The sequence below is a fragment of the Thermobia domestica genome, chromosome 8 (genome assembly GCF_964235325.1).
Source record: "Thermobia domestica chromosome 8, izTheDome1.hap1.1, whole genome shotgun sequence".
Classification (NCBI taxonomy): domain Eukaryota; kingdom Metazoa; phylum Arthropoda; class Insecta; order Zygentoma; family Lepismatidae; genus Thermobia; species Thermobia domestica.
The window spans coordinates 146,065,884-146,092,306 of NC_137461.1; the positions used below are offsets into that span (position 1 = coordinate 146,065,884).

General features: G+C 34.6%; 1 protein-coding gene across 2 annotated transcripts in view; it reads right to left on the reverse strand.

Moving 5' to 3' along the window:
* The window catches only part of Ac3 (Adenylate cyclase 3), a 976,504-nt gene that overhangs the window by 423,667 nt on the left and 526,414 nt on the right, over positions 1-26,423 (reverse strand). For both annotated transcript variants that reach the window (XM_081769109.1, XM_081769108.1), the window contains exons 4-5: positions 12,119-12,230; positions 5,172-5,299 (exon numbers count right to left, since the gene is read on the reverse strand). In XM_081769109.1, the coding sequence (XP_081625235.1) occupies positions 5,172-5,299; positions 12,119-12,230 (240 nt within the window). The remainder of the gene's footprint in view (positions 1-5,171; positions 5,300-12,118; positions 12,231-26,423) is intronic.

The following is a 26,423-nucleotide window of genomic DNA, read 5'->3' on the forward strand; positions in this document are numbered from 1 at the left end:
ATTCATAATAACTTCGGTGTTGCATAAGGATACAAAATACAGGAACTCAACTGAAACAACAAGTATTAAGAGGAAGAACTATTTAAGAACCAGTTGAGAATGCTTCAAGAGCGTTGCCAGAAAGAATTTTTAAAAGAATGGAGAGATGGAACGGGAAGGATAACTGTGATTGTTTCTACATGTAAAAATAAATCATTTTATCCGCACCTTGTTTTGTTTCTCGCAAAAATTCGCAAAATATCCTCCCTCTATGTAGGCCCGCAACCAGCCACAAAGGTTTGGAGGCTATGAATATGTTAGTGGAGGCCAAGTCATTACAAATTCTGTTACAAATAACTAAATTCTGTTTTCTGTATTAATAAAGCATTTTGTGTTAAGGTCTGGAAGGGCCACGAAACGTTTAGGGGGGAAGGCTCCCTTAGCCCCCTCCGGTAGCGGGCCTGCCTTTATGACTTACAATTCCCGAGATATGGCTCCTTAAATGTCCCGAAATTCGAACTTTATTGGCCAAGATCTGGGGAACGGTGCCCAGTTGGCCAGTGGTCACTGCTTACTATTTGGTAGCAAAATGTTCGCCATCTTCTTAGGTATTGATCAACACTAATATGATCTCTCTATGCCTTACGGTTCTCGAGATATGACTTCTTAAATCTGTCGATCAGAACGATCTTTGGTCAATATCACGGGAACGGATAGTAATAGAGAGATGATATTGATGTTAATCAATACCTAAGAGGATGGCAAATATTTTGATACCGATATTAACTGGTGGCCACTGGCCAAAGTGGTCACTGGTACTATTTGCTACCAAAATATTTACTTTTCTCTTAAGTATTGATCAACACCAATATCATTTCCCTGCGACTTACGGTTCCCGAGGCTCCTTAAATCTCCGAGAATCGGCTATTTTTGGCCAATATCTCGGGAACGGTAAGAGAGACGGGGAAAATTCCATCACTTTCTCAGATAGTTTTTGATGCTCAATCGAATGGAGGGCTCAAAAATAAAAAAAAAAAAAGTTCAAATAACAGCAGACGGACAGACACACACAAACAAACACACATACATAGAGAATTGAAAAAATAACGTAATCGAAGACATGATGAGAAAAATATAAAATTGAAGAAAAATTTAACTCAAAATCAACTCAATTCAACTCTATCGAATACTGGCAAAAGGTATCCGAAGGATAAACCATATTCGCGGTAGATTACTATTATTTCACGTTCAAAACGAAAAAAAAAAAAAAAAAAAAAAAAACTGCTGAACGGACTGCCGCATTCGACGACGTAGCATCTTTTGACTGTATGCACGAATTGATGTCACACTAACCTTTGGCCGGTCTCCACTAGCTATCACTAGATGGCATACCGAACACCTTTTGTTCCTTCACAAGTTGTGCTAATCAATTGTTTATCCTTCCATGCTCTACATATTCTGCAATTTGGTCTTCCTATGATGTATCCTTCTTGGTGTTGCATTTTAAATGGCGAGCAGTGTATTATTGCAATTTTGAAATCAATATAGTTTGTCACCGGTTTTAAAATAATAATAGTAATGACACTAGCGTGCGCAGGACATTGGGAATGTGGGTGCCAGATCTAAAGTATCACCATATGGAATGTCGTCCTCCCCACACTTTCCCCTAAGAAAAGATAGCGTCATTGCACCCGACGCTGCGTCGGCGACGCACGGCACACATGCAGACGGGAAATAATTTACACGTAATCTCTTCTCAGTTTGTAATAATTCTACATTATATAAAGTTTGTCTAATGGGGGATGCCAAGGCACCCATGGCACCCACGTTGCGCACGCCTGTGAGTAATGATGTATTAGATTTTCTGTAAGAATTAAAGGTTTTATGAATGCATAGAAAGGGAAGATTGTTTCTGTGGTTGTTTCTTTTCTTCTACTGGTTTTACATATACTTCTAATAGTGATGCATATGCTAAGTACACGTAGTATTTTCTATATTCAGAGTTATTAACATTGTTTAATATCATCATTGTTAGTTTATATATCTCTTCGAAAACCCAACAATCAAACAGTTACCAAGAATTCAGTTTAACTTGTTAGTGTAGTGAAATGCAGTGGATAAAGGTGAGTTCTTTTTAGATATATAATTCCCCGCTTTTTTTTTCTAGTGGCGTTGAGGTTAAAAACGTTACTAGGAACGGAGAGTAAACGTGTACAAGGACTAGCATGAATGTTAAATCAATATGCTAGTTTGTAACTTGGCTGTTAAAATTACTTAGGGGCAACAGAGGGAAGGGAACAGCGCCCTGGAATAAATCCCTCTATGAAAAGGAACCTTCGATGGTTGTTTATTACCTTAATGGTATCTTCCTCAGGTTCCTTTCCCCTTTGTAATTTGCAGGCCATGGGCGCTGAGGGCCTTTATACAATCAATTGGCATCTTCTCAGGCCCGGCAAATTCCCAAAGATGCTCTAGTTTGTAAAATTATATTTATTTTACTATAATAATAATAATAATAATAATAATAATAATAATAATAATAATAATAATAATATCTGTTATTATTTAAAATCTAAAGTTGGAACAAAACAGATATACTTCGTTCAAAGCAATTTACATGTACTACTAACTAGGTAATATGGCTGGTTCCAGTGAATAACCTGCTAAGTCGGGAAAAGTAAATTTTATAGGAGAGCAGTTTAAAGGTAAATTTTACAATAGTTACCTGACTAATTTTGACATAACCAAATGCTATGACTTCCTCAATTTTATGAATTCGCATTAGCCGCTTCTACACAATGTAGAATTCGACAAAAGAAGCTTATACTTGCAAAATCTCAATTTTCAAAAAAAAAAAAAAAAAAAAGTCAACTTAGCCGGCTATTCACTAGAAACAGCCATATGTATTACAAGAAGTAGCTTTCACCATTCCCTCCATAGCTAATAGGGTGACTTATCCACGTCTCTTCTTTCCGAAATATTCTTAAACTCCTTTTTTCTTCTACCATGTAAAATACTTCTTCATTTGATGCCATAGATGCCATATATATCCTTCTGGTCAATAACACTCATCTGTAGCACTATATTTCGAAGGCATCCATTCTGTTTTTCCTCTTCTAGCTTAATGCAGTAAAGTTCTAAAAAACTGAAAAGGAAACTTAGAAATCCGCCGAAGTCGGACATTTTGATAAACCAGTTGAAATTTGGTGAAAGGATCCGGGAAAGTGTATGCTGAAATTTCTAAAAATTCCGTCTTGAGAGAAAGCTGCCATACTGAAATATATCCATGTTGGATTTTGCGTATTTTAAAGTAGATCTTGAACAAAACAGTCTTTTAGCGTTCATTTTTGGTTCTTATTTTTGTTTTTAAATTGTACTGTTGAAAAAATTACGTCAAAACGCGTGGGTTAACAGGTCACCTGTAGTAATTTTTCTTGCTGCCAAACCATTGTTCGGAGGCAGCAGTATCGAAAGTTGCCCGGTTCTCTTTATATCTGCAACGTATCCAGTTGTCTGTAGTTTCCTGCTAATTTCTGATTAAGTAGGGATGAAGACCACAGTGCTATCGTTACATTAAATATATTAAACTAGCTTTGAAATACCCGATCGTTGCACTGAAAAAACAAAATTTATTGGAAATATTTGAAAGATATTTATACATTTCAACTCCCTTTTCTATCCTTAGAATGTCCATTTTGATCCCAGTGAAATGATAAAACAAGTCGACTCAAGTGCTGAGTTCCAAAATTTATTTGAAACTTCAACCATTTTCCTGTGAACATGAGACAGATACTGGTTTGAATGTTGGAGAAAAATACAAAAATTACACCTCTTTCTCCTTACAAGCTGACTTTTCGAAAACGCTAGGACACATGTTTATTTTTTCTTTTAAATGTGGAGTTTATATATCGAATTTTATATCTCTTATAGAGTTTGTAAGATATTTTAGGCATAAATTTCGAGCTTCCCCTTAGTTCCGCTTAGGATACAGAGGAAAACTCTAACCTGAGGCCCATTTCCCTACAGTAACTTAGAAGTTTGTCAAGTAACAGTGTACGACAGGGGAAACACACAAAGTATATATATATATATATTCAGCTTTATTATAAGAAGAACAAGGTAAATGAAATACGTTGAACTACGAACGCTCAATATTAACATTTTAAAATGTTTGTCCTTAAATTGTATCTAATTGTCTTTTTTCTCTTGATATTTTTATATATATTTTTATTTGAGCAAAAGGCTTGTTTAAGTAAACCCAAAAACTAATGGTGTACGATAAGCACGCACGATAAGTAGTATGGTAAAATTCATTATGAAGTACCTATCCTTTCTTCCATCATGACATTAGTAAAACGATAGTAATAGTATGGTTAATAAAATGAAGTCCAAAATTATGAGTAATTTTAAAAAAATAAACTAGAAAGAACATTACTGAACTAAACAACATTTATTTAAAAATAATAAATGCGTAAGAGTTTCGCCAGCAGGTTATAGTATCTGATGGACCCAATATGTTCAATTAGTTAGCGAAACTGGTGTGCATTTATTATTTTTAAATAAACGTTGCTTCGTTCAGTGAATTGCATTTCTAATTTATTTGAAATAGCAAAGCTAGTATGAACCACTTAGTTAAGTTTACTGTTTATATTTTGTTAATTAAAATTGCCGTAAGATGTTATGCACAAATGGCACATATGTCGATGGATAGGCGAAGCAAAACTGAACAGATACATTTGAGGGTAAATTCTCAGGGAAAAGTTTTCACGATAATTTTCATGACGGAGAAAATCGAGAAAATACATTTTTTGTGGTGTTAAAATGGGTCATTCCTTACCAATAACAACACTGTTTTTTTTTTCAAATTCCGATGAAAGGTTGTTTATTTATTATGTACTGAATATGTAAAAATGCACTGTTAAGTAAAATATTGTATAGTTTTATTGTTGTCTTTTGACGGTGATATATTCCTGACAGTAAATGTAGATATTCCTAACAGTGGGACACATACTCGTAACAGCAACACGCATACTCCTTGTATTATTCTAAAAGTTTGAATTGAATTGTAATATCTTATTAATTCAATACAAAAAAAAAAAAAAAACCCAAGGAGCTTTCGGTATTCATGTTCGTCTGTACACACTGTTGTATTTTCAGAAAATATTTGAAGAAAATTACAAAATATTACTTACTTGATTGCTTTCACCATTGATAAACCCATGTGAACACATAACACTGCATGGTCAGACCTTTCTCTTGGGGCACCACTTATACAGTAGTAACAATCTCCTAAGATTTTAATGCGTAACTGTTGGTATCTCTGCAATAAAATAATGAACAGCACTAAGACATTTATATTTACAATAAACATTAAACCTAAGCTAAACTACAACTAACTTAAATTTGATGTAATGAATGTACTATCTATCCACATTTAATTTCCACTTTCATTTGTGCTGCACACTCCGTACTAGCGATCATAGATAAAGGAATTTCACAGGAAAAGTCTTTGTAAAGTGTTAAGAACATTTACTTCTAGCTTCAGATTGTACGTGGTTTCTACTAAAATTTCAGGAGCTTGAAACTGTTATTCACTCAGTTGCATCTAGTTAATAAATGATACTTAACATTGCATTTCTTTCTAAACTGAAACCCTAAAATGGTGTTATGCTCAGATGTTCCTTAAGGCGTGGAGAGAGAGACAATTGCTTTCTCTGCTGGTCTAGTGGCTAGCGTGTGTTCCTTTGCTAGACGTGGTCCTGGGATCGACTCCTGGTGGGAGAGCACAAACATTTAACATCACAATTATTTAAATTCTTTAATCATCCGTCTCTTTTAGCCTAAAGAGCATAAAGTTTTACGTTAAACTTAAAAAAAAAATATATATTCCAATTTTTCAGAAAGGCAGTTATGCATCAACTTCTTGACTATAGATGCAAAAGTCCAGGAGCACTGGGTTTTAAAAACTCAATGCGGGTCTCTAATGCATAATTCACAACCGAATGATATCACCCAAGCCTTTTTGAAAATTGACCCTATTGAAAATGCAGTTTTAATAAAAATAGCTTTTTTTTGTATTCTTTCTTTTCTCTCCTAAACATAACATATGTATTCTGGAGTGGTACTATCTGATAGTAATCCCACACGTTTGTTGTCCTTAAACTATTCTGAACGTCGACCATTCCTCATATATATTAGAAGAGTGAAGAATTTTAGCTATAAATAGCGCGGAGAAACCTCGTTTAATTTGTCATTTATGTAGGAATAGTCGCCTTGTTGAGAAAAAAATATACAAGGATGATAATTTGCCTCTTTTTCTCGTCAGCGACACAATTCCGGAATTTTACGTGTTTTCATTTTTGGTAATATTGGTTAACTCCTTTTCCCTTTATGAAAAAAAAAAAAAAAATCGGACTCTACTATCATTTAAGAAATACGAAGAAAGTTAACAATTTCTTTCTTTCTTCTTTTTGTTTTCCTTTCTCTATTTTATTTTTCTCCTATCCTTTTTGTATGGGCAGTAAGTAGGGTTACCATTGATCGGTATTTTATCCTCGTCTACAATGCTGTGTTGCTCTGGTAGCCCTCTATAAGATTCCATACAAAATTCGACAATGTGTCATACTTAATCTACATATTGGAGCTGTCGTTTCTGAGCTCTCTCAAGCTTTTGTGATCGACACTGTCTTCGAAAACTCTTTCCAAAATCTTCGATAGTGTAGAATTTCACATAAGGGCTTCGGAACCAAGCCCCAGCTGCCTGTGTGATTACTGATTTGTTCTTCTCTCTTAGTTGAAATAGATCTAAAGCGTTCTTCAATTCCTCAAGAAACGTTTTGGCTTCCCCATAAGATTTGTAGCTAAACATAAGAGAGTCTGAAATCATGAAATTTAATTGACATTTCGACAGTTCCTGGCTGTGTCGTGTACTTTCATCTGCTCCTGCCTTGGCGCAACATACATACGTAATTTCATTTACACATTACCTACACTGCATGTGGTTGAATATACAGGTACATGCATATTGATCATTCTTTCTTGGCTTATCGTTAAATTCTTGATTCCTTGTCCAGCATCCTTGGTTGACAGTTGTAGAAGAGTATGGTACCATGCTTACAGTGGCACTACACATTATGGCAGTTGAACTAAATACCATAGCACTGGGAGGTTTTTCTTCGACGACTAACTTCTTTCTTCTGTCGGAGTTTCCCAACCTCATTTCTAGCATTTCGTTAGTTTCCAATGTTTCGATTGATTGATTCACTTTTGTTTTTAGGCCTTACATTGTTTTACTATTACAGTCAATTCCTTACTTATTCCGTACTTGCTTATTTCTGAAAATCTCTACTTTTGCTTCCGCCAGTAAAATTCAAGTGTTTCACAGACGTTTCAATCACATATATTGATTGAAATCAAATGTCTGATTTTAAAGCTATTTTTTCCAAACGATTCAGCGTCTTAAGACAATATGCCATAACTACTCCAAAGACTCTACCAAAAGGGGGCCCGGTGGCTCAGTGGTAGAGCGTTCACCTCCGGTGCTTGGGGTCCCTGGTTTGATCCCAATTCTGTGGTGGACAAACACCGTGCTCGTGGGTTTTCTCGGGGTTCTCCCGTTTCATCCCACTTTCTTCATTCCGCCATTTCACTCATCTCTCATCATCACCGTCTCCTTTAGCCTAACCGGCATAAACGTGGGACGTAAAACTTAAAGATTTCATTTCACTACCAAAATCACAAGTGATTCAAATTTATTCTTACTTCCGGTCAACTGCGCCGACTTCCCAAAATTTATGTGGGAGCATATCAATGATTGAACATGTTATATGTTGTCAGGGGAGTCTCGATATTTCCTGATTGATTTCCGTTTAGTTAAAATCTTTTATGGACACTGTCATAAAGGGCTGTACTGTGATACAGTAAAATATACTGGTACTATAAGGACAGGTTAGGGCTGCCCTAGCTCAGTAGGTAACACGGCTGACTTAAAGTCAACAGAAATGGGTTCAAATCCGGGTTCAAAGTTAAGTTACTGTAATGAATATTCTCAACATACGTAATCGTAACATTAAGTGTATACTTTAAACATCTTATATGATGCACAATGATTGCAAAGGGCAATGATATTATCAACATGTTACTAAGAGAAAATACCATATTCATACAAATTGAAATGAAAAAAGTCTTCATAAAAGCAAATAATTTTAATGGTATTGCAGAAAGAATGTGCAAGAATTTTGTTTGAACATAAACTACATAATGACTAACTTAAGTGTGCTGCTTGGTTGCTTTTGTACAAACACATTTGAAACAAACAATTATATTTTAAAGGTTAGAAATTTTAACTTCCATCTCAATGTTTTAATTGCTTATTATTTTTTGATAATGGCAAGTGAGAAATATTTTTTTTTAAATTTTGTTTGTATCAAACTGAAAGTCTTATGGATGCGCCGCAACCACGAGATTATTCCTGTGGGTGCTGGAGCCCCGGAGCATCCACGCAGTCATATCGAAATTAAAGGATTGTTTATACTTGCGTGTAGAAAAGTCAATTTTGTCATCAGATGATTTCCAATTTGTTTAGTGTTCAGCTAGGACTTTGAACTAGCGTGGATATGTTCATCTTATAAACTGAGTTTAGCGAAATTCGAGTACTAAGAAGAGACATCTAAGGTTAGAAGTTATATTACACTTTACCAGATCAACAAACTGTTAGGTCTTTGGATATGAAATATAGTACGAATATTTTTCTTAATTTAAAATGTATTCACTGATAAGAGAAACTTTTTGAAACGCGGGAAGATAAATATTTATATTTTATAAAAATTCACGTTGCAAATTGAACATGGAATTAAAAGGAAAGATTCTTTGAAGCTCTGAATGTATAGGAATATTGGCTTTTTATACACAAAATGTAAATATTTCATCATTTGTAAGAGTTTTGGATAAATTCACCTTGAAGAGAGTGAGACGAAGTGATGTGTCCCTGTTAGTGCTATATTTGGTCTGTTGCACGTAAAAGCATGACATTTTGAATCAGGAACTTTTATCATCAGAAAATATTAATCTGTAATTCGCTTTCATAAATTTTATATGCATTACACAAAGGAAGTCGTACGTACCGAGTGGGCGCAAAATACGTCCAGCCTTTGTTACTTATAGGTGCGTCCAGCCTTTGGTTAATCAACAAAGAATAAAACAACTATAAGTTTATCTTTATTGTATAGCCATTTGGAAAGTTGGGAAAATAAATTTAACCGTTTAACTGGGAATTTCAACTCAGATTTCCTACTTAGTAGGTGAATCATATACTGTGGCGAATTCAGGGGAATTCAGTGGGGGCGGCTGCCCCCCAGAGACCTTTCACTTGCGCAGAATTATACTGTAGTAACACAGAAATAAAAGAAAGAAGTAAGAACCGTCCTATGTTTTTCTTGTCCCACTTTGAGCACACTCCGTTATGCTATAAAATGCAAATAGAAATACTACAAATCGTATAATTTGTTATATATACAAGGCCTGATCAAAAAGTACGTGAATGTTCTTGCACAGTGCCATCTATCGACGTTGTATCCATTTCAATCAGTAATCCCGGTAGCCTAAACCTTTGGAGCAGTCAGTGTTGAGTTTGAACGAGTTGTGACACGTTAGTTGGCTTCCAGAGGTAAAGGAGGGAGGGCGTGTTAATAGTGTTTGTCGCCCGCCAACACTAAGATTTGTTCTAAGGTGCAAAAAAAAAAGTGCCAAACAAGCTCACAAAATGTCAAAATCAGTGTATGGCAATGAAGCGGTGGCATTGATGACTGTTTAGAAGTATTATGAGCGATTCGAAAGCGGCAAGGAGTCGGTTGAAAACGAGCAACGACGGAGACGTCCTTCGACATTAAAACCAATTGTAAATGTGCAAAAAATGACAAAAACCATTTGTTGAAACAGGTGAATGACTATTCGGAAGCTTTCATAAGAATTAACATCTCGTGTAAGTCCGTGGAAGGCATTTTAACCGCAGATTAAATGGGCAAATGGATTCCTTCTTCACCCCGGAAACGTGCCATGCCACACCTTGCTTTTGATCCGCGAGTTTTTGACTGAAAAAAATATTCCTGTCGGTCTATACATTCGTTGTGCTCTCTAGACATAGCAACATGCGACTTCTAGATCTTCCCAAAAATTAAAACCGCGCTTAAAGGAGAACGTTTTGACACCAGTCCTAACATTGAGAGGATCACGAGAGAGCAGCTGAACGCCCTTCCAAAAGAAGCCTTCCAGAAATGCTTCCAATCTTGGATTCAATGTTGCGATAAGTATATTACTTACCAAGGACAGTTAATAAAATTATTCACCGTATTCTTTGATCACACCTCGTATGTAAATGTTTCTATATCCCAGAGTATTCACCTTGTAAACGAGGATTGAAACTCTTTTCTCTGGGATCAAATTTAACTTTACCCTCTCCAATTATACATTACCCTCTACAGTAGGGTGGATCGAAAAAAATCAAAAGTTGTCCAATTAAGTAGCACTAGGTGTCAAAAGTTGTGTATTGACTAGTACAACATTCATGAATTTTTCTTATAATTTTTGTGCTTGACCTTCATTCCCCGCAAGGGCCTCAAAATTTTGCAATTTTTACGAAAATTTTATTTCTTTTGAAAATATTAAAATTTCTTTTAAAGTCGCTTAATGAAATCGAACTAGGTGACAAAAGTTGGATAATGACTAGATTGACCACACCATTCATTATTTAAAAAACAATTTGCATCTTTATTGCACGCAAAGGCCTGAAATTTTGAAGTTTTTATGGTATATTCTAAGGCATATTCTACAGCATTTAGATGGCACAACACTGGGTCCTCAAAAGTTCTCGGGAATTATAAGAAAAAGTTTTGCCAATCGTGAGGATTTACCAGTCGCTAATTTTCAAACGAATGAAGCAAATTTCCCAGCCATAGAAGAAAAAGACGTCAAACCGTAGCACATACCGAAAATATATGTGGGATATTTGCAAAGCAATCTCTGCTGGTGAGTGTTCACCGAATCTTGCATCAAGAAGTCCTGGAAAATTATTTCATGCAATTTGGATTACTACTACTAACGTAGTGCTTAGAGTGTACATAAGGACTACTGACCTATCTTCAAACTTTAAGCTCATTACATTCATCATGAAAGTTACGGATGCAGTTTTACATTAAATGTAACTCTACTATCAAGGATGCTCCTGTGAACTTATATCGTACTAGGACAATTCAGCCAATGGTTTCTTCGCATATCCGGAGAATTTACAGGTATCTATGCTCGCCGATGATCGGAAGCATATTTGAGAGCTAGTTATGCGTAGAATCCTTGATGGAAGATCATGAGCTCAAACCAAACACGTCATGTACGTAAGTTCAGTATTCCAACAACCCACTTTAATGCTCAGGCTTACATTGACCTAATCAACTGGCAGGAACGCGAAGTAACCGACCCATCCCTGACGAGACATTTGTCGGAGGAGGATCTACAGAAATGTGTAACAGAAGGTTCATCTGTCCTTCCGCTTGTTTTCCACTTGCTATGTCATACCCAAGCAGTCAAGAGGTGCGTTAAAACTGTTACCGAAGCTTCGTCTGAAGTTGTGGTGTCTTAGCTCGAGATGAATTTATCAGAGTAAGACTTTTGGATATGTCAATTATGCCCACATTCGAAACAAAATCTGAATACAAACCAACGAGTTAAAGAGATAATTTCCAAAGGTAGGATGGGCGGAATTCTATATCTAGTCATTATCCAACTTTTGACACCTAGTTCGATTTCATTGGGCAGCTTTAAAAAAATTAATATTTTCAAAAAAAATCAAATTTTCATAAAAATTGCAAAATTTTGAGGCCCTTACGGGGAATGGAGGTGAAGTACAAAAATTATGAAAAACATCACGAATGTTATACTAGTCAATACACAACTTTTGACACCTAGTGCTATTTAATTGGACAACTTTTGATTTTTTCGATCCACCCTATTCTACAATTATACACTATAGGGTTATACCGCTATACACATCCGAAAATGACATTATCTATTAAATACCAGATGATTTGAAACTTCTACTTAGAACCTAGGAAATGGACTAATTGTGTAAAATCGTCTTTTGAAAACTTACATCAGCCAACTTATCGAATCTTGCGAACAGCTCATTGAGTATTTTCACCAACTCCGAAGCAGAGTACGTAGAAGAAATGGCTGTAAATCCCACGATATCTGCGTACAAAATGCTGTAAAATACAAAGAAAACAAACAAAAATTAATATTTTTGATCAGTACGTAAATTTCATTGAACATCATTTATCCATTACATTAAGCTCTAAAATATGTACATTTGCATTTGATGTGCTTAATTTCTTTCATGTATTCAGTTATTAACTTTCTTTCACAACAATTGCAACTGAGATTCCTGTGTTATATTATACTACACCATACTTTGCCTGCAAAATTCTTTATTAATTTTTGAAAAGTCAATATTTAGTACAGAATGATAGTGTAGTCGTGACGATATTTTCATCTGTAAGGCCGTTTGTCAGTGAAGGTCGATGTAGAGAGAGTGAAGGTGTGTATAAATGGTACCGGGGACGCACCTACGAGGGATCCACAAGGTTCGGGCCTCCCAAACTTCCTTTCGTAACAAAATATACTTGTTTAACAGCAAAATGATTGATGTAGTACGAATAGTTAATTTTATACTTCATCTGCACTCTTTCGTTTATATATATATATAAAACTAGTTATACCATTTTTTTTCTGAAATTATATGTGAAAGTATTTTACAATTACTTATCGTGTACAGAATAATACCCGTTCAATACTATGTAGACGTAGTGGCTTGTAGTTGTGGATGGCCCGCAAAGCTTGGACCCAGGCCGGCAGCCAGCCCAAAAATTTAGGGGGGGGCGGCTGAAGGTAGGGGGGGGCCCGATCCAAAAATATTATAGTTCATCACCATATTATAGTTCATTTGCAAGCCTACCGTAAAAATTTTAGGGGTGCCCGCAAAAATTTAGGGGGGTGCAGCCCCCCTAGACCCCCTTGGATACGGGCCTGCTTGGACCCCCAACAAAAATTTCTAGCTCGCTCCTGGATGATACACGGTTCACAATACTTTCCAAGTTTTTACCTTATACTGTATTTTTTAAGATGTTTTATTTATTTGTGACGGAGAAACAATATTTTAAGTCAATTTCAAGGAATGATTGTTGAGAGTTTGATCAAGGACATATTGAGATAATTATCAGAGTACAATCCGTGAGTTGTTAAAAGATTATGTTTTCTTTATTGTTGAAGAGTGATTCAAACTCTCTCAACAATGAGGGAAGAGAATAATCAATCAAGTGCACGATTTGTTCTCTCATTATTTATTCAATTATCTTTGAGCGTAGTTTCGATTTCCAGCTCTCGAAATTGAATTAATTATTTTACATTACGGTCCCTAGAAATGCATTTAAAGATGGGAAATAGAAGATATTACCGGAAGCTGCAAAGCCCTGATGGACTCCTTAACGATGTTAAGTACTTACTTGATCTTAACTTTTCTTTTTAGCACATTTGGTTATATGAGAAATTAATTATTTTGCTTCCTTTGAAAAGGAACTGGAAATATAATGTTTTCTTAAATAATTGATGCAAAACATCGAGCTGCTTTACTTAGGCGAAGAAAACGTTTTATATTCTGAATATATACATAAAGAACTGACACCCAAGTTGCATAGGTTTCCGTGTGTTAGATAAAAAATAATAATAATAAAAAGAAAATGAAAGAAAGTGAAGAACTGCAAGGGCGCTAAGCAGTATTTCACTTCTTGTAAAAACAAGTTTTATAGCTTTCGACCCTCTTGCATCGGTTTCGCACCATTCAGACAAAACAAATAATTAATTTTAATTAAATCCCAGATTCATTAAATAGCCGACTTTCTTTTGTTTATTTTTTTCTTCTTTTTTAACTATTTGTTTTTGCAATGAGTAAGCAAGCATTTCAGCCCGTTGTCAACAATGTAATCAAGAGGAAACCTTTTAGCAGCACCTGCTTTCGAGAGTTGAATGGGAACAAAACACTTATGTCGATTGTCGTAAGTGTAATTTTTATCTTTCTTTTCCTCACATCGTCGATTGTCGTTATATATAATTTCTTTCCTTCTTTCTTCGCTTACGTCTCCGAGATTATCCAACCACACACGGCATCTAGTTCACAAGTTATAATCCATAAATGTAGTGTAAAATATAAAATAGGAACTGTTTGCACTTTTTACTTTCCTTTAAAAATAATATCAACATTGAGTTAAATTTATGATTTTGCGGAAAGCAATGGGGAAGGAAGGTTTAGTTTATTCCTTTGATTCACTGATAACCCGGAGTTATATTCTGCAACGGATGTTTCCTCTCGTTTCATGTTGCTGCAGCTTTCATAATAGAGTTTAAAATAATTCTAGGTATAAACATACACTACGGTAGAACATTACAATTGATGTAAAACAGACAATGTCTCCTTGCTAGTGAGAAGATTTTTTAAAAGCTGAGAACGGTATATTGCATTTTCTGTTTTAATTGAAAGAAATCGCGTTATATCGCCACGGTTGATAAACTGTTTTCAATTTGAGCTTAATATATTTTTGATTTTTTTTTTTTTTTTTTTTTTTTTTTTGCAAAATTCTACAAATAGGAAAAATTACGTAGATTTTCAGTGATTTTTAAAAGAGAAAAATGTTACACAGCACATGACTTTTTCCTTGCAAACATTAGACAATATTTACGGTCATACGAGAATATGATTAACTATAAATAAAATATGATAAAATACGCCTTATATAGGCCTAAAATATATGCTAAGTAGTTCTTTTTTAAACCAAAGGTCATTGACAACAAATACTGAAAATAAAAACAATGGCCTCCTTTAAGACAATTCATATATCAAAATTGATAATAATTGATCTTAATTAAATATGACTCATTAAATTACCTACTTCTCTATTTTTCTGTTCTTGTTTTGTGTTAAGTAATAAAGGTTGGTGAAAACAGGTTAGCTCTTGCGTTTTGATTGCAGTCAAAAATGTAACGAGTTAGCAGTGAATGCAAGATAAAAGTTATAAAATGCGCAATAGAACAAGTTTTAGAAATAAACTAACTAACAAATAAATAATCAAATACAGTGGGCTGTCAGCTTCGATCATAGGATGATGGCAGTAGTTCAGTTGTACCAGGGGTAAAAGTGCGGGGGAATGAGGGGGACGTCGTCCCCCACTTCCAAAAATATGTAGGGCGTCCCCCAGTTCTTAAAAAAATACAATGGACAAAGATAGGAAGGGGGACGACGTGACGCCATGTCGCTACCTACTTTCCCCCTACCTTTTTAGGCCCACTTTTACCCCTGAGTTGTACCGGAACGCATCAAAACGATATTACTGAAAATGTATGTCTTAGGTACTCTGCAGTTCAAATAACATATTGACTTGCGAGAAGTGTGCATTATAGCCGATTTTTTAAAACTAAATTACTGGATCCAGGACAGTTAAGATTGTACTGGTATAAAGTAACTGACGGCAATTTCAGACAGTTTTCCTACCCTTTTTAGCTGAGCTCAACCCATTTACGCTGAAACCTGTCTGACATACTTGATTTTTATGATTTATAAGTAGCGTAGTGCGCGTCACTTTTAGCATTATATGTGGCATCATGAGCGTCACTTTTAGGCTTATGTGAGTCATCGTTGGAATAAAATAAACAACGACCGGTACAGTCTATTTAATAGTGTATTTATTACATATACAGTACGTAAATACGGATTAAACAATCTGCAGCATAAAACCATAATAATATTGGCAATGAACAACATACTTCCTAAAGCCATAAAAATTCATTTTTTAATATTTTCTAATTTATTTCAGCTCGATCGGTTCATGTAACTCTTATTTTTAAATAATGTTACAGTTAATAATATAATAGTAAATATATTATAGTACGGTATAAGTTAATACTAATTCTAGACTATATTTCATTAATTATACCGTGCACTGTCGTGTAGCTGCAATGTCATAACCAAAAACGTTCATAATGGCACATTCAGGCACGTAGCCAAGGGGTGGGTCCGGGGGGTCCGGACCCCCCCTTCAAGACCAGAAATTAAAAAAAAATAATGAAGGATGAAACAAAAAGAAACGAGAAATAGGAAGAATCAGAGTTAAAAATAAAAAGCGAAAAATAAAAGTATTTTTTCATCATCGCTTCTTTGTAGATCAAACATGTTATTTCAGAAACGGTTTTCAACTGCTCCTTTAACTTGTCATTTGGAACAGACAGTAGTTGACGGAATAATAGAAACAAAAAGTTATGTAAAAAGCAAGTTCTGTTAACATTTGATTCAACAGAGAAAGGAACGCAGATATTGTAAAATATTTTACATTATTGGATACGTACTTTTTTTAATAGTTGAGGTCATAATGAGAGGAAAATTGTTATATTTGAATGAACAGAAGAAGAAATGTAGATATTGTAAAATCTTTTAAAATCTTTTTAATATTCTTTTATTCCAGATTTCTTCATAGTTTGCTACTAAAATACTAACATGTCCTCATTTTCTTGTCCTAACAAACCAATATGTGTTGCTAGTAAAATAGTTTAGATTGATGAAGCCCCTGGTTTGATAACCACAATATTTCATGTCACACTGTTCCCCCCCCCCCTCCCATTACGAAATCCAGACTAAACGAACCAATGTATGTTACCAATAAAATAGTTTAGAATAATCGAACTCTGGTGTGACAACCACAGTATTTCATGTCTCGGACCCCCCCTATTACGAAATCCTGGCTACGTGCCTGGCACATTTAAGTTTCACCTTAATAAATCACACAACACCAATCTTTCAATTCACAAATAAATCACAAAATAATTCATTTTCATCAAAACTGCAAATAAGAATTTTGATTTACACATAGAATATTATTGTTCATATCTATTAGTATGTAAGCATTTTTTCCTGCTAGACACTAATAACATTGTAGAATTTATTTTGTCAAGTAAACCGTGTTTTGCCACTGTTAGCTATAAGTCATCCCTCGTTATGAAAATGCGTATAACATTGGTTTATTGAAATTTCAGTGCCTTAGTGCTAAGCGTTATGATTAGATTTAGGACAACTTTCATATCGTAATTATATGATGGAATCACGATAATTAGACCACTCCAGAAAAGATAATCTTAGAAACACTATGCTCATTATCATAATCTTACATGGTCTTGAATTGAAACAGGTATCTTTTACATATAAAGTGAGCGATCTACTAGTAATCGGCAGCTTCTTAGCAAAATAATGGAATTTTGTAATTTTAGCTCGATGTTTATATATATATATATATATATATATATATATATATATATATGTAAAAGATTGTTTGGCCCATTTCCAAGCAAATTTTGCAATCTTGCTATCGCCTGAATAATTGCGCCAAAAATATGTCAGCTTAAAGGCTAGGATGCCGTTTGTGTTAGTGAAATAACTCTGAAATGAAACCGTTAGTAACGGCCCGTTACTGATAAAGGTTACATCATGGCTCTTTCCCACCCACCATCTCGAGTTTTACATCACAAAGTGACGCAAACCATTGAAATCCACATTATCCCTTTTGGCGACACCTTTCTGTCAAAAGTCCTAACTCAAGATCAATGGATTTCTGCACATTTGGATTCCTGAAGCAACGTCTACAACATCATCCTCATTATCTATGGGAGACTTGAAGAGAGGAATGGGATGCTATCCCTGTGCCTGTTCTATCCAACGTAGAACGTTGTGATGGAAATTGCGATGTCGGGCGATGATCACGAAAGAACACAACCAGTGGTGGCTGCACCGTTTTCAACAGAGTAAATACAGTATGAAAACCGATGAGACATGAATCAAACTACCTCCTGCAGCACATAAAACGTAGCTCACTGTAATATCTTTACAAGTCAATGTACAGCCTAAAACTCATTAAAATATTTCTAAAAAATTCAATATTTAAAAAAAAAAATGTTGGAAGTAAGTTGTCATGGCAATGAAAGCGGTCTTCTCCACTGCTACTGCATTAATATTATAGTTATATTTCAAATGTTTTCCTTCAAACATAAAGTTGTATCTGTGAGCGCACCATTATACAAACGCCTACATACCTGTTCTCTATGTTATGTTAATAAAATATCTAAATAGTAGCTCTTGTTAAAAGGAATAATAATTCTGTCGTAACTGGGTAAATGTTAACAATTTCGCTATAGAAATACGTTCACTTTGTACGAAGTTACACATAATTCACTTGCAAAATCAATATTAGCTACATGGACTAGTCTGTTGGAAATACATGTAAGAACATTTTCAACCAAACGCAGAGACTAGATGAATAATAAATTTCATTTGGGATACGTTTGGGAACTATCTCCCGGAAAATTTCCACATAATTCCACTTACGCTTTTCGGAACATCTCGAAATAAGGACAACTATTTTGAACTTGTATTTACGCTTTGACATATCGCACACGCATTTCAAAAGTGACACAACTCAAAAAATCAACTTTTCCAATAAGTGCAAAAAAAAAAAAAAAAAAAAAAACATATTTTAACAATGACGTAGGACAAAAAAGATTTCAAATTATGAACTTCACAAAAAATTATTCTCATAAGCTAGATGGAAGGTTAATTGATTGTAAATTTCGTGTATGTTGGCCAAAACAGCAATTTTTCTGATTTGTGACTATTTTGAATTTCTTTTTTAACGTTTTTATTTGTATTATTTTGAGTTGTGGCACTTTTGATGTATATTTGAACAAAAATGAAGTGTTATGACACTTTTGGTGTTTTGTTGACATAATGAACACATTGTCGATGTGAGTTAGGGCATCTTATAAATACTATATTTTTACTTAATGAATAACTTCTTTATTTGGGAATAAACTGGAAGTACAAAACATCATAAAAGTACATTAATAATGGATAATGAAATTCTTAAGCTTTGAAATAAAGGCCTTCTTTCATAATGAGTGAAAGTTATTGAAGAAGTACAAAAAACAACAAACTATTAATAACGGATAATGACATTCTTATAAACTTTGAGCTAAAACTTTCATCATGACTAAAAGTTTCTGGATGTTGTAGAATGTAATTCAATTTAATTCAAGAACATTTTTGAAGAATAAGTTATAATAGTACTTTGGGATTATATTTTTATCTACTAGCTCTTGAATGTCTTTCTTCTTGTTGGTGGACAATGGGAATTTCCTTGAGTAAGCTTTAACCAACCTCCAGACTCCAAATTCACTTCAGATCTAGTTTTCTTTATTTTACTCACGTTTACCTTCCTGAAAGTTGTATCTTCATATGACGTTTTATAGAAGAAACTACGAGGGTTCTCCTTTTCCACCTTTAGCATTTTTATGTCATTCCTGACTTTCATCCCATCACTGTCCGTGGTGAAATTGTTCCCTACTCTTCTTGCGATGTTTTTAAATCATAGAAACCATCATAAGTAACCTGATGTACATTGTATGGAGGACCTTTCTTTTTGGCCGTTCAAATCAAAGAAATATACTGTTCTGGCACATAGATCAGACCGGATTTGAGGTGTTTTTAACTTGTTTTTCTATAACACTATGCACGTTATCGCCTTCATTTTGAGAATGTCCATGTATGAGAAATTTATGTGTAACACTTTTAATATTCCAGTTATTTACTGCATATGAGTAACTAGCAAGTAAATACTTATTCTTCTGCTGTCCAGCACAATTATCTAAATAGAAAACGGCATTTAAATTATTGCTGGACTCTTTTTCTGAGAATGTTTTAAGATAATCAAGGACACAGCTCCCAATTTCAACTACACCACCACTCCCTTCTGCTTCATTCCAAAATAACAGTCCACGTTCTTGACTTTTAAATCACATATTGTGAAATTGTAACAATTTATTTTGCTTTTGTAATACAAGGACGAATACTGCCTGCAAATCGTATACAGCAACATGGTGTACGTTGTTCGCGATTTTTTTATCAGCAGCTTTTTCTTTACGAGACAGTTCTTTCTCCTTTTGGTGTGTATTGTAACGATCAATTAGATTTGTTTCCCGTCTTCATCTGTATTTTGAACGATTCGCAGAGATTGCACTGATCATTTCTCGGAATGGAAAAGGAGATATTAAATTCTCCATTAAAAATACTTGAAGTTACAAATGGTAGGTTCTTTCTCTCGCGTTCTTCCTTATAATCACAATATAAATTTACTCATGCCAAACTTTATTCATGTTTGATTTGAGCTCTTAAATAATGCGATTCTACCCTGGGTATAGAATTGATAAATATTCTTGCACTCTCTTTAATTTCAGGATCGACTGTTGGTTGGTGTCCGTGTTTTCCTCTCATATCGTTGGCTAGGAACCCGGTTGCACTTTTCATCATCAAAGCTGTTTGAGTCGGTCTATCATTTATATCAAGTATTGCCATGAAAAATGTTTTACACAATTTAACACACTTATTATTGACCACAAAATAGAATGTCGAATTAAAATTCCGCATATTTTGCGTGTTTGGATATCGATATTTAGATCTGATAGTTTCGGTGCTTTTTAATATACATTCTCTGTCTCTCAGCGTTACCAAGTTTCCAGTAGTTTTTTAAAATGTCCTTTCTCACTGTTTCATTGATTTTTTTACTGCAACCCAAACTGCATTTTTCTTTGCAAGGTGGACGAATGCTTCCCGCAGGAAACTGTTTCCTACTGTTTGAACATGAAATATACACTTCTTTCGAATTTCTTTGCAATTTAGCTTTCTTAATACCCCAATTTTCAGGTTTTCTCTTTCTATTTTTAACCAGTTTGTCAGTTTATGGGTTATCACTTACATTTTTCGTTTCAACTTGGAGGTCAGCACTGACAGAGGAATTAGTGACGTCATTAGAAGTATCTGCATTGTCAGGAGAACTGATGATAAAATTTGGATCGGCATCTGAATTATCAATGTCACATTCATTACTGTTTATGGGAGACGAGTAGTAACATATTTTGTCTCTCGATCTGGTCAAACGTAAAACAGTAGAACACTCGGGATTACATGTCAACTGTAAAACAAGCACTTTCTTCTGTTTGTCGACATGATGTAGCAGCTAGGTCCGTTAATTGTGCAACGTCAGCCGAAGAACCTTCAAGCTGAGCATAGTCATTGTTTGGTGCATTCAAGGATAGTTCACTGCATTCGGTATCACACGTCACTGTGGGACCAACAATTTCTGTCTGTTGTTGACTGAGATAAGTCCATTGTGGAACGTCAGCTATATAAATTTCAAGCTGAGAATAGTCATTATTTGGTACATTCAAGGATAACTCACTGCATTGGGTATTACACGTCACTGTGGGACCAAGAATTTCTGTCTGTTGTTGACTGAGAATAATTAGAGCAGTCCATTTTGGAACGTCAACTGAAGAACTTTCAACATGAGAATAGTCATTATTTGGTGCATTCAAGGATAACTCACTGCATTGGGTAACATACGTCACTGTGGGGCCAAAGATTTTTTTCTGTTGTTGACTGAGATCAGTCCATTGTGGAACGTCAGCTGGAGATCTTTCAAGCTGAGAATAGTCGGTTTTTGGTGCATTCAAGGATAACTCACTGCTCTGGGTATTACACGTTACTATAGGAACAGTACTTTCTTCTAACTGTGGAGTGGTTCTGGTCAGATCCGTACGGAAGCGTCTAATATCGGAATAATGTGATGAATTATTATGTTCATATAGCCTCGTGGCGTCATTTTGTGTCTTTCGAACTTCTGGAGATTCTTCTTTGTATTTTGCGATTGCCAGTTTTAAAACAGTAGCGAAACGGCTTGGAATATCCATGTTTAGTCACTTACTGAATTGAAATAAAATCTGTACTAGTTCATGAAACGTGACGCAACACGAAATACAACCAACACTTGGCAGTTATTTCATGCATCAAAATTGACACATTTCAAAATGCAACTATTAAAATATTCACACTCAATCATCAAAACTATCGTAACTCTGAAAACGGTGTATCTTTTATCTTTCAAAAACGCCACAACTCAAAATGTAAGTTTTAAACGTTAAAGAACACACCCGTTCTCGATAACAATTAACGCACAACTAACAATATGTCACTTTTGTGGAGGTATAATGATTGCTTCCCAAAACGTCAAAAGTGACACAAGTGTCATCTAACAGACAAACAATGAAGCTATTTTATTCAACTTTTAATAGTTGATAAAACAATGCATACTTAGTTTATTTATGGCAATAACTCGAAATTCAATTTTTTTGAGTTGTGTTATTTTTGAATTACGTGTGCGATATGTAATTTACTGAACATTACAATTGTTTTCCTTTTTTAGTAACGAGAGTACGCAAACTTTTATCAATTGATTCAACATGAGTTTGTGTGTTCATCCTCCTCTCTCTTTCACGTTAGATTTCATAAAATTTGTCCGCACTTTCCTTAAGCTTAGGGATAAGACCATTAGTTGAACTAAAATTCGTCAAGAGTAAAGTTACAATCAACCCCAACAAGTTCTATTTATTGTCAAAAATTATATTTATTTTCCACAAAATCGGAAGTTTAGTGAGAGAGGCTCAAACTTGAAGGAATCGCGTGATGATATGAAATGTGAACGTAAAATAAAAGCAAGAATAGGGACTGTGAAAGAGGCCTTTAAGAGGAAGAAAAGTCTGTTTCGTGGGACGTTAATAAAGAGTTGAGGAAAAGACTCATAAAATGCTTTGTGAGGAGTATTATACTATACGGAGCAGAACCATGGACATTATGCAAATATGAAGAAAAACGACTGGAAGATTTCGAAATATGGGTGTGGAGAAGTATTTAAAAATAGTTGGGTCGAGTGGTAAATTGTGGGTGTTGAAAATGGGTGGAGGAAAAGAACAGTCTTAGATATTACTAAGAAGAGGAAGAGAAACTGGTTGAGACCAGTGGCGGCCGGTGGATTGTGGTTTCGGGTCTTGCAGTACGAATGATCGGAAACAGAAGATATAAAATAAACTCATTAACTAATAAGCATAACTTTAGATGCAAATGCTATGTGGTGAAATTAAATAAAATTCTGTCTTTAAAAAAAAAATGTAAAAATGCAGAACATTTTATCTGGCTAGTCACCCTATTTAATTAGTAAGTCCATTCTCCTCTGATTGAGTAAATTTGTCTAATACATGCTGGTTGAACTCTGGTATTCCCATTATCAGGTCTTTTTTTGGATGGAAAGGATAACCAATGGTGATAACCTTTCTGGGAACATTCAATTCCTGGAAAGTGTCATTTCTTTTCGATGTGGAAAAACGCCGGTCTCCTTTCGCTGACGTCATAAATACAGTTAATATTAATTTCAGAAGCTTTGTATATTCACTAAATATTTTTTTTTTTAGATTATTGCGAACAATATATTCTAGCAAATCCAGTTTCTGACAGAGATCCGAATTTCTCTGCAGCGTAGATTGAAGACAGTTCGTGTCAGAGAGGAATGTTATAAAAATGTAAATTCAACACATTTTATTTACAGTTTATCTAGAAAAAACTAAAACAAACTGTGGAAATATATCTAAGATAAACATCATTGCTGCCAAACAAATTGTGGAAATATATCTAAGATAAACATCATTGCTGCCATAAGATGTCCTGTGAATTTAACCGGATATTTTTCGAACACTCTTCTGAATTGCCCTTTGCTTGTTTTGCCTAACGTAAGCCTTAATTACAAGTTTTTCCTCAGTGGAGAGCTGGGGAAATGGCTTTTTTTGTAAGTTATTTAGAGAAGTCATGCTATAGAATTCATTCAAAATTTGTAGGTTATTTACAGAATTAGAGTACACACAATGCAATTAAATCTAATAATTAAAAATCAAAACAACTGATACAAAAGAGGTATATGAATCGCGAATGTCACATATACATCAACCCACATACATGCGTAAAAGAACTACATTCCAAATCATCCGTCTTGGTTGTAAGCAATGCACTATGAATACAATATATTTCCACACAAGAGAAAACAATGCTTATCAATGTGATACGCTCTGGAAAGCAAACTTTGAAACCCGCCAGATGTAAGATCAGCATGTAACAGAAGCCAAAAGTCAAAAATGTCAAAACAAATAGCATTCCCAGTTCTACATCGAGAAATATTTGCTGGGAGGGGTCCAAAGTATTTGAGGGGGTCCAATACATCTATGTAATATCGAACGTGTTTTATCTTGCACCCGAAAAGACGATAAGTAATTAATTGTTGACACCTATATTTCTAGAAAAAACGATAGAACTACTATTTTTTATAAGAAAAGAAAGAGCACATGATGAGGCGAAAAATAAAATATTTAGCTTACATCAATCATTTCTCTGTTAAACAAGTATAGTTCGATAAAAAAAGATACAAATGATAGTCGAGTTTCGAAATGTTTGGGAGGTTCGGACTCAGTGGACCCCCTCGTGGCTGCGCCACTGAGCATTGCTAACTAGTCCCAAATTAAATGTGGCGTTTTCCATCATACAGTTTTATGTGGAAAGGTATCAAGAGTATAAAATACATTTGTTTTATAAAACAAATATGTATATATTAAAATACTATCCACAGAAGCGGGGGAATTCTATATATTGATTTATTAATATTTGGTTCACAAATTACTGTACAAGAAGCCTTCATTATCCATATAATATAAGGATTAATTTGTAAATGCGTGTTTATTTTCATTTGTTTTCTATTCTATAATATATTTTCTTATTTTGTGATTTTTCTATCACTTTTTTTTTGTCATTATATTGGTTTGCTTCAGTATAGTCCCGTAATTTAAAAATATGAATGCAAAAAAATAAATTCCATTTGTAATTGGTAGTTAAATAAAATTCAGAAATCTTATTTAGCGCGAGAAACTTTCTCGTTGACTGGAAACCGTGCCGCGTTGTTGCAGAAGCACTGCAACGACCAGACCCTTTAACTTCTAAGATAGGGGAAAGGAGACTTAACATTTGCTCCAATTGCCGCACTATATAAATCTAGTCGTTGTAAGCTTGATGCAACGCAATATAAATTAGAGACTCTCTGAAGGATTGTTTTTCACTTTTTTTTAAAAACGGATTAATGGATTTTACAGTTATAGGAGTAAAAAATATGTTATTTAAAGTATACGGGAATATTAGAAAGTATTTTTTCCTGTTCTTTACTACTACTGTTAATAATATTTTTCTTGAAGTACTTTGGTCCTTGTGCAACGTTACAACATTAACATTAGCCGCCACTGGTTGAGACATTGACTAAGAAGGAATTGTATCATGGGGACTTGCTAGAGGGTATAGTATTGGGAAAGATAGGGAGGGGACGAAGAGGTTACAAGTGATAGACGATATCAAAACAGGAAAATTATAAATGAAGACGAAAGTTAGCGGAAGACCATGGAGTATGGAAACTTCTCAGTTGCGGCAAGAGACCTGCAAATAATGAGAGGATACCTATGATGATGGTGATTTCACTGTTTGTGATCTGATACTTGTCAACAAATAGAGACGAACGGAAGGACGGTCATAGAAGACTTTCTACCTTTATGCATTGCATAGTTAAGGAATATAACAGGAAAAAGCAGAACAACAATACATTCAAATGCATTCAGTACTAATATATATCGTTGAAAATTAGATCGTAGTTGGAATTTTTTTTTTAAAGTATTTTTTTTCTGAACGCTTCTTGTTATAAGAAAATTGGATCGAGGGCTTTACTCCTAGGAAGATGACGTTCCTATGGAAACAAAATGAGGTTTGGTATTCTAACCAGCACCAAAAAAAAAATCTCATGTTGCGGAGGTTACGTTAATAATCTCAAATGAATTTGTAGAGAAAGAAAAAGTTGAAAATATAAATTTCCATGGAAACCCAAGTAATCTTCTGCAGAGTATGTTAGAAACACTTCCTGCTGTTATCTTCAAACAGAGGAATTTCGTTGACAAGAACACAAATTATTCAGACACCCACATGCCTTATTCTTATAACGTATATGTGACTACTGCTGTTGTTAAGCTTCCTGTGCTCAAGCTATTTTTCAGCTTCGGATACTCAAACGGAAATGTCCACGCCTACATAATCCTTCTTATTAGTTGCGTTTTCTAAGTATAAGATCGATGTCATTGTTCTGGTAAGATGATACGTTTAAAGTGAACATTGAAATGGCAATTTTTATACATACCTACTAAAAATGCAATTTCTTTTTTAAAATGACAAGTGGATTGATAGAGGCAACAAAGTGGAACAAATGACTGATTTTCCGATAGTATTAATAGTAACAATGTGAACGTAAATGAAAAATAGAAGCATAGATAGGAACAGCGAGAGATGATTCATTTGAAGTTTAGCGTTCTTTTCAGCACCTAGACTATATGATACGTGGATCTACAGC